This window comes from Pholis gunnellus, assembly GCF_910591455.1.
Source record: "Pholis gunnellus genome assembly, chromosome: 3".
Lineage (NCBI taxonomy): Eukaryota > Metazoa > Chordata > Actinopteri > Perciformes > Pholidae > Pholis > Pholis gunnellus.
Window position 1 is genome coordinate 2,868,257 of NC_136529.1, and position 9,917 is coordinate 2,878,173.

At 43.7% G+C, this 9,917-nt stretch overlaps 1 protein-coding gene across 3 annotated transcripts; it reads left to right on the top strand.

Moving 5' to 3' along the window:
• Positions 1-200: 200 nt before the first annotated feature.
• zc3h11a (zinc finger CCCH-type containing 11A) lies at positions 201-9,373 on the top strand. Of its 3 annotated transcripts, XM_079186573.1 has the most exons (18): positions 223-289; positions 601-672; positions 1,846-1,917; positions 2,740-2,863; positions 2,978-3,097; positions 3,615-3,738; positions 3,850-4,032; positions 4,138-4,203; positions 4,310-4,480; positions 4,921-4,998; positions 5,088-5,186; positions 5,391-5,450; positions 5,550-6,038; positions 6,172-6,242; positions 6,327-6,843; positions 6,956-7,116; positions 7,550-7,746; positions 8,136-9,373. In XM_079186573.1, exons 4-18 carry the CDS (start codon positions 2,810-2,812, stop codon positions 8,353-8,355), a joined length of 2,610 nt encoding a protein of 869 aa, XP_079042699.1. In that variant the 5' UTR covers positions 223-289; positions 601-672; positions 1,846-1,917; positions 2,740-2,809; the 3' UTR covers positions 8,356-9,373. The 3 variants fall into 3 exon arrangements, with proteins under 3 accessions (XP_079042700.1, XP_079042701.1, XP_079042699.1); XM_079186574.1 differs by lacking the exon at positions 601-672 and having other exon boundaries at positions 201-289; XM_079186575.1 differs by having other exon boundaries at positions 204-1,917; positions 6,175-6,242.
• Positions 9,374-9,917: the final 544 nt, after the last annotated feature.

Here is a 9,917-nt window from a genome sequence, read left to right on the forward strand (position 1 = left end):
TTTGTATCATTTCGTAGATGGTCTACATAAACTAAAAAGCACAGTATTTTCCTCAGAATTGTGTGAAAAGTGGCACACAGCATGGGAGTACATAAAAGTGGTTGAATAAACAATATTTCCGTTCGACCTGAATGCAGCATGGTGGGTGGCCCACCCAGAGCTGTCCTGCTTTTTCCCCGCTGCCGCCATTTTGCTGTGGTCTCGTCGTGTGTCTGCGGCAGTCAACGAACCGGGACGGGATCTTTCCTACATTATACAACTTTTACATGTTTTTTTTAAACTGAAACTGGTAATTAACACCGCGTATTTTGTTTACACAATATCTCTAGTTGTTACATTGTAGTGTTAATAATCCTGCTCGCGTTAGCTAACGTTAACTTAACGCTAACAATAAGGTTGCGATGAATTGGTGGTTTAGGTAGGCCTCTGCTATGTAACGTTAGCGTAAGCTAAAATAACCCTAAACTAAATGAGCACAATATATTAAGTATTAGCCAGGTTGGCAATCAAATCCAGAGTCACGCTATTGTTTGTGTTGCTAACATTATTTCATCTATTTATCTCTCCAACGTTATCTAATATTCGCCGATCTCCATTCAGTAGCGGTAGTGTCTTTCCAACACTGCAGGGAATCGCTCGTGCTAATTTTGGTCTACTTGTTATTATTCAACAGTAAGTATCTGATCTTTTCTTGGCTGTCTTGGGTTTTAAGCTTTGACTACACATATCTTGAGCCAACACTGAAGGTGACCTGTCACGTATGTTTTTGATGGTTCTAGTTAACGTTAAACGTTAGATTAACAACTTCGTGGTTGTGGCTCCAGGAGACGTATTTGTTGTAACGTTACTTATTAAGCAAGTTAGTAACGTTAGTACTTTTTGTGAATCTTTCTTTATTTCAGGGGAAGTGCTATTTTGTGTCTGTAGAGTGCAGTTTTCCTGTTCCTTAAGATGGAAGCCAGAGTTGTACTTGAGGCTGATCGTCAGTGTCGAACTAAGGCCTCCATGTTAAGGACAGATAGACAACACAGGTCTAGACTCCCAAACGTTAGTTATGACATATTCTTTATTAGTTACTTAAAATATAGAACCATGGGTAGATAGTGTAAAGTCAATGAGTCTGTCCGCTGACCTGGACCCCTGTTAGCACTAAACTCTATAGATCACTCAGAAGTCATGATTGAGAGCATATCTGTCTCACTATACTGTACCTCTGTGTGGAAATGTCCAACTGTCTCCTATGTATTTGTGCACAACTGTCTGTCTCTTAATAACACCTTTTCAGTTCCCTGGGGAGTGTTTTTGATTGATTTGTAGGTTTAAAAGCATCCACTTTGTGGGGATCCCTGGATATGGATAGCTTGCCCCTCATGAGAATACAGTGGCAGAAGATTTTTTTTCTCTTTTCAGCATTGGCTGAAAATCTCTAGAGGCTTGAATATCCTGCCCACATTTTTTTTTCTACTGCCTTCACCCAAATGTTACCAGGTGTGCAAAATTCAGCAAGCCCACAGAAGAAGCCGAGGATTGTTTTTCCACCTACCTTCCATCCACTTTTTGCCACATCAATTTGAGCATTTTTTGGATCCATTTTTTGTGGGCTTTTCTGGCTGTTAATGCCCCCCCCCCCTCCCCTCATATTTCTTTCTTTAGTCTCACCAATTAATAAAAAAAAAATAAAAAAAAAAATCTCCAAAGGACTCTTGCATTCACCATCAGTAATGTTTAGCAGTCTGGCGGAGATGTCTCAGAGAGTCTGAGAAACGGGATGTCGTAGGAAGACAAGTGTCTCTGGGCGACCCACCCCTCTTTTCCTCTTATCTCACGGATCAAGTGTTCCTTCAGGACTCCATACCACCACGGAGATACCCTACCAGCACTGCGCTCAAGAGGGAGACAACTTCTCAGCCACCTCAGGTAAAACGTGGCACAGTAGTAAGAACAAAATCAACATTGGATTATTTGTATACATTCCATTTTATTTAGGGCTCAAAAATACATGTGCGAATGCTTACTGGTCATCTTGATTGGAATTACTTAGAATCTGCATTTAATTCCCAGGAAAACATAATTGATTGGTCAACAGATCACAAAATGATTTGCGTCATCTGTTTTATTTTTTATTTCCATCTCATCTCATACATCATTTCTTTTTGTCTCCATGAATTAGTCCTAAGTAAAGATATTTTACTCTTTGCAACAGAGCATACTTAAATCAAGGGCTCTCCCTGAAGAAACACTCTTAAAGTTGTTCAATACAATTATTTAAATTTCAATCCCTGCACTGGTACTTTTGCTTCTCCACATATGTAGCTACTTGTTAAAGAACAGATCATATTAGTGAAAAGTTTCCCTATCTGGTTCAAATTTAGCATACGGTCTATTTTATTGAACATCCACTTCTCTTACCCCCTCCCTTGTTTTTACATACACATTGTTCATTAATGGTTGCATTCAAAGCACAGAAATGTTCACAATCTTTATGAGAGAACTACAAGACAAAGTTAAAAACCCAACGGGCCATGTGAAACCTAAAGTTTTAGTAGTGATGATATTGCACTTTATTCCAGTAAGAATCCCAAATGTACACGTTGAAGCGAGTCATTCTATTTTGTGTGAAAACAAACTAACTATATGTAATCTTCTTTGGTATTAGTTTTGCGTGTGCAGATGTGTTCTAGAACTCGTAGTGAATTGATTTGTGATGCGTTGCTGTGCTTTGTCCTGTTTGCCCTGAAGAGAACCAGCTGCTGGGTTAAAGGTCGTAACCTAATCACCTCCGCGACTCAAGACGCAGACCAGCATTACTATGACCAACCATGGAGACGACTGCTACTTCTTCTACTATTCCACCTGCACTAAAGTAAGCAATGTCTGAGCACAAAGCTCATGTATTCACACATAGTTTAACCAGTCGTACAGTGACTGGTGGCCAGAAGGAATAGCAGGGTCTTACTGTGTTTCTATTCCCGTGCAGGGAGACAGCTGCCCATTCAGACACTGTGAGGCCGCAATGGGAAGTGAGATCGTCTGCAACCTCTGGCAGGAGGGACGCTGCTTCCGCACCGTCTGCAAGTTTCGCCACATGGAGATCACGGTATGCATTGTTTGAATATTATGTCTAAACCGAAGAAAGCTTTGCCCACTCAAGGCTGTGTGTGTTAACCTCCCGTGGGCCTGGGCCTGTTGGAGGAACACTTCATGTACTGTAAAGGCAATCAACCTGCAAGCCTGTCAGTATGCATTACAATGAACACAGTCAATTAAAGACTTTTGTGATAATTAACTTCCATAAACAGTTGTTATCTAAAAGAGAAATAGATGTTTTATTCTATTCACGTCGAGCTCCTTTCCCCTGTAGATGACTAAAATCTGCAATGCATTGAAATACTGCTCCTCCTCCATGTTATCAGAGATTATAGAGCAACGGTCACAGACTTACAAAAAGAACACGATCAGTGAAGAAGTGATTCAACTGATAGATCTTTTGTTTTGACTTTGTATGAATTGTGCTGCAGGATGTATAGGTGTAACCTAATGGACACAGATCCAATCAAGATGTGATCAGCTCATCTCCTCCATGCTTTAACGTGTTTATCTCTTTCATCACACAGAAAAACCGAAAGGAGATCTGTTGTTATTGGGAGAACCAGCCAGCCGGCTGCCAGAAGCCTCACTGTGCCTTCTTCCACGAACGGCCCCGCTGCATCGATGGCATGTTTGTCCCCCCTGATAAAAGTGAGGGGACTTTTCTTTAGCAACACACTAAGAATTAAAATGTAGAGAGTTTATGATCATTTAAAATCCACCTGTAAAAAAACAGTATGATAATCAATATAATTCTCTCAGGTGTAAGCAAAACTGAGGAGCAGCCACACGAGGAACCAGCCCCCCTGCCCGCTGCCCCCCTCCCCACTGCAGCCAATCCACAGCTCAGAGGCGTCATCAAGACAGAAACTCAGGAGCCAGTACCGAGCCCCACCCACCCACCAGTGGTGATTAATCCAGCAGACGATGACGAGGATGAAGATGGTGAGCTGGATTTGATCCCAAAATGGCTTCTTTGTCTCGCCTAGTCCTCATTTAGAGACAGATATTCCCTGTGGTCTTTACCAATCGCATGTCTTATGTTTCCAGACCAGTTCTCAGAGGAGGGAGAAGACGGGAAGGTTGGCCCTTCTCCTAGGAAACTACCCAAATCAGGTGAGACTGCGCTCACACACATGATTGGTGATTATACAGCTCGTAGGTCCTGTGTGACCCTTATGGTTAGATAGTGTTTTTGATGGGCTATGTTGCGTGTGGACAGACTCACTGAGCTTTGGAGTGAGCACCCTGGAGGAGATTCGGCTGAGGAAGGCCCTGAAGGCCAGCATGAAGAGAGCTGGTTACCCCATCCAGAGTCCTGATACCTCGGCCAACGGAGAGAAAGAAAACAGCCAGTCATTGTTTGGATCAACCTTCTACGAGACGGGAGACGGTAAAAAAATGGAATTTTTGAGATTGTCAGAATTGCGAGGAGTTGGATATACAACTCCTGAGTCATTCTGTCTCCTAGATTTACTCATTTCATGTTAGAGGTTTTTGTTGAAAATGATTTTGAGGAATTTATTTCGTTGATGAATTTGCTCACATTGATACTGCCAGCATAAACGTTTTATGTATGATACGTTTTTAAAAAAAATCAGTACCTGGGCTCCAGGTGACCTTGATGCCAGCTTCATTTCAGGCCTTAAGCACTGCAGTGTACTGCTCATGGTGGCTTTGAAGCAGCATCTCACTTGGCTGATGATGAGATGAAAGATCTGGATATTCCCCTCATGATAACTAAAGAATAATGTTAATGTTGAACTGATAGGACAGTAACTGTTACTTATGGTCCTAAAGAGAAATAGAATCATGATTACCTTGTTATTGTAGGCCCACTCATCTTTGAAGACACTGTGAGAACAAGAGGCCGTTTGGCTGAAAGACTTGGAAGGAAGATGCCCAACAATGGTAAATTTGCACTCTTGTTCCACCGTCTTGACAAATTGAATGCCGGTGCTCGTAATGATTGCACAGCTCATGACTTGTCCTCGCTGTAGATTTGAAGTTTGGAGACGGGGTCCCACTAAGAAGGGGTCTGGCTGGGCGTCTGGGCAGTGTTGTGGATGAGGAAGAGCCATTCCTGCCCCCTCAGAAAGGTGAGTGTCAGGACACATCAACACATCAAACTGCAGCTTCTACCAACAAGTTCCTGGTGAATTCTTTATTTTGACTTTTCAAGTAATACGTGTCCAGAACTTGGACCTTTCTGCAGTCAAAATGCAAGAGTTCAGGTTAGAGCTCATAATTAGAAAGTTGAGAATAATAAATTGTATCTATTAAAACCTTTTTCTCTCTTCCAGCTCTGAAGCCTGTTAAGGACAGACTTGGGTTAGCTGTGTATGTTGCTCCCACTCAACCAGGTATGTATGAGTGGCTGACATTGTCCATTATTTCTTCTGGAAAGACGTTACTCGTGCATGTTGACTAAAAGATTGTTTATTGTTGTCCTCCCCCATCAGCTGAGACCGACAGGGAGCCAAAGAGAGCTCCTGAGCAGATTCGCATCAAAACACTGGAGCAGATCAGACAGGAGAAGACCGCAAAGTCTCAGTCCCACAGCCAAAAAGAAAACCCTTCAGCCGTGGCTCCAGAAATCAACAGAACCAAAACCACCAAGGGGGTCAAGCGAGCCGTCACCATCAGAGACGACGCCGTTAGCCACGTTAAGGCCAGCTCGGAGGTCCTTCGTGCCAAGAAGAAAAGGCAGGAGGAACAGGATCCCGACCCTAAGAAGAGCCGGGGGGAGTCTAACACAGCGGGTCCTGATCCCGAGGCTACAAACGTGGGGCAGGTTAGAGTAAAGACTCTGGAGGAGATCCGCAGGGAGAAGGCAGGGAAGATCCAGGCTCGACAGACCCCGGAGGCTGAAATCAAGAAGAGCTCAGATACTGAGGAGAACGATGCTAAGAAGCCTCGCCTGCTGCGCATCAAGAAACTGAATTCCCAAAGTAAGACAGCGCTCACTCTTATGCTTTTGTTCCCTGTGTGTTGACACGTGTCTTTCAGGTTGAATAGCATTCTTAATTAGCATATAAATGCCATGTTTTTGAATTTCTAACGTGAAATTGATGTTGCATTCAGCAGGCAACGTCACAACAGAGAAGAGTGCTGAAGTGCCAGAGAATTCAGTGAAGACTCCTGCTGCTCCTGAGGTAACTGACGCTGCAGTATTGCCTGTGGTTAGCTTGTTATTCTGTTGACTCCACCTGATGGTAATATTCATGTATCTTTTCTAGACCATTGCTGCCACCAGGAACAACGTCAAGGTCAAGACCTTTGAAGAGATCATGCGGGAGAAACGCCTCCGCAGGCAGGAAATGGAGGAGCAGGCCAGAGACTCGGCAGAAGCAGAGTCTACTCAGAAACACACCGATGAAGGAACCCTGAAGAGGAAGGTTCCTGCCAGAGTCAGTCTGACAAGCCCAGGCTCCTCATCACCTTCCTCCACCACTGTGGCCCTTGACTCTACCCTCTCCACCCAAAAGCTCCCCGTTGGTAAACCAATCCCCCTCAGATCCAAGGCTGCTTCCCCTCTGAACAGCACTCGTGTTGCTAGAGGGGCTGCCGTCAAAGCTGCCCCCTCAGTCCCTGTGAAGCAGAGCTCTTCTCCACTGGAGACAGAGTCCGACTCACAGAGCCCCAGCCGCTCCAGGGAGGTCCCAGACAAAAACACAAGGAGTTCTGCTGCACTGTCACCAGCCATTCAGAACAATAATCAGAAGACATCCCCAGAACACACTGCAGACACCAAAGGTATTGCACCATTAACTGTCATGCATACCCATGTTTCTGTTTGACCCACCGTAGATTTGGACCTGTTTCACAGAGCTCTATATTCATCACTCAGACTGTGCCTCCTTTTCAGTGAGGCCCAAGCTGAACGTGAGGCCGTCTGTGGTGAAGCCTGCAGTGCAGCTGAAGCCGGGTCAGAAGAGGAGGGGAGCAGAGCGGTCTGCTGTCGCTGCTGTCAAACCTCTGAACAGCACCTCCACAGTGCTGGAGGAGCCAGAGTGCCGAGACAGACAGGTAGGCTGGCTCGCTGTGTTCCTTATCGGCCCGTCTGGAGCGTGTGCCAAGACCTTTTCAAATGTATCTGAAATCAATTTAATGTCACATTTCATATCTGCTTTTATATTCCCTACTTTTTGTAAATGTACCTTATTTTGACTATTTATTTCTAATACTTTGTGGAAGTATGTATCATGCCTGTGTGGTGTTGTAGTTTTTTGGTATTGATTACTTTTTATTTACACATTTCTACTCACCCTGTCTGTAACTCATTGACATGTTTTGTCTTTCCAACCATTTACACAGTTGGTCTTTAATTAAAGTTTTCCCTTTTTTTTTATTCTGCCAACAGATAATTGGATTGTCATCTAATCTTACATTTAAAGAATAATCTAAATCTAAGCCATCTAGCCCCGTTACTGACCTCTAGTCACTTGTCTTCCATTGTCAGGAGTTCCCGTCCTCTAATGCAGAGGCTCAGCTGAGTTCTACTGTTCCCCGAAGTCCCGGCACCCTGTTGGACTCCGGCTCCAGCCCGCTAGGAGAGGACCTCCAGACCGTCCCCGTCTTCAAACAGAGTCTGAGCCAAGACACCAAGCAGACCGTCATAGTCGCTGCTGCCAGTGAGGCCTGTACAGTCCCCCAAAGGTAAAGGTCCACAGAGAGTTTTAACATGAAATCTCCCCTCAAGTGAAGAGGGTAACAATCTGATGAAGAGAAACAACTCCTAACAGTCCTCCTGCCAAAAAAAGTCTAGATTTAATAAACAAAAAAGTCTGATACATCAGTGTTTCCTGCCATCATTAGACGACAAAAAAACGTTCCCACAAAACTTCACATGTGTCCATTGCTCTCTACTTCCAAAGGTGTATTTTTACGGTTCTAAAAATATTGTAAAAATCCGTGGCCATTTTTCAAGTGTATGTAGAAGAATTAGACAATCCCAGTGAAAATGTGTGGACGTTTTTTTTTCCATCTAACATGAAGGCAGCATTGTCGCTCACTAAATGAATAACCCGCCTCTCTGTACCTCTCAGCCCGGTCCTGAAGACCCCCACCCAGCCCAAGTCCCGCAGACTGAGCGTAGCCGCCTCCCGCTCCGCCTCCACCTCCAGCGCTGCTGCCTCCACCTCGGCCATGGACGACTTTGAGGAGCTTATCAACGAGTTCACCGAGGACCACCTTGAGGAAGACGTGGATCCTGGCATCGGAGAGGACGACTTGCTGCAGGAACTGTCCGAGATGATTGACAGCTGAGGGTCCCATCTACTCCCCGCCCACAACCATGTCTTGTTCACATAAGTGAAGACCATCAACCACTATGCAGCATTTGAGAAAAAAAAACGAAAAATGTTCCTAAAGGTTCAATTTATTTTAAGCTTTCGGTTTATATTTGTATTACTTTCCCTTTCAGACATATTCTCTCCTTTTTTATTTCCTGTGATCATCTGCTCACCCTGACAGTCCTTCTGCAGGGCTTAGATTATCATTTGATCATGTCTGTTCATGATCATTTTCAAACTTTTCAGGTCTTGAAAAGAGAAAGTGGAAAACGAGCTTTGGTGCTGGGAGATGTTGAGAGCGTCATCACTTTAGCAGGAGTTCTCTTGAAGATGTTAAATCTTGCTGAATGTGTGGTTTTATCTGTATACTGTGTATGCAAAGGGAAGAGCAAACTGAGAACAGAAATAATGAATCCTGCTGTGCCCCCCCACTACTAGTGTTTTTGTTTTTTATATCTGTGCTGGGTTAACACTGCTGGTGCCCAGCTAGTTCCCAGATTATGACCGTTAAACGTATCACTTTTAAGTTAATGACTCGGTCAGCAAAGCTGTGGTCAGCCTGAGGGGGTGATCAGTCATGTTCTGTTCATCAGCTGGATGGGGCTCAGACCTCATGGAGAGCACCTTCTGCCAGTGGCTGTTCTTTACTGTTTTTATAATGTTTGACTGAAATGTAAATGTTTATTTAATCTTTTTAACCAGTTCTTTTATTGAGTGGGTATCCTTTGAACTAGTCTGGGCTAAATGTGTGCGTGCTCTCTGGGCTTTGTTGATGAACACCTCAGGTACCGTTTGTGTTTGTATGTTCCTAACACTGTTTGAACTCAACGCTGTCTTTGGTTATCTTCTTCTCTTTTGTGTTAGCTTTGCTTTATGAATGTGATCTGAGAAAAGATCAACTCATTTTTTGGACTTAATACGTGTTGACTCTGCCCTGACCTTTTCTCTCAAAGTCACTTGTACATATTACTGTGTAATAAAAAGTGCTTTTAATGACCAGCTGGATCAATGACTGCTGATTTGTAGTGTTCTGCCCATACTTTGTTCCAGGTTAGGGATCAACATCAGGTGGTGATAGTCGATTAGCAAAAGAAATGTGTAACTGGTGTCTTCATCACACATCACAGTCAGTGTGTATCTGTTTAATTCCACATAGAACATGAGGTAATGGTATGTGAATTAGATGAGATTGTAAACGACATGGGTGTGACCAAATATTAGAACACCTCTTTGTACAATGCTGTACAATTCAAACTGCATCCTCCACAAAGTTGATTTCCCCCCCCCCCTTCCCCCCCTTTGAAAACTGAGTGTTGTAACCTTCATAAAGGAGGGTTTATTGCAGGGCCAATGTTCATTACTGTAGCTTCAGTGAGGGGTACTTCATGAACTGGCAACTGTAGTAAGCATTTATTTGAGGGGGGGTATTTCCAGTAAATCCATGAAAGAAAGTTCCAGTAAAAAAAATAACACAAAACTGACACCTGGGCTAGTTTGTTCTGATCATAAGCATCCACAGGAAGTCAAAACAGAACT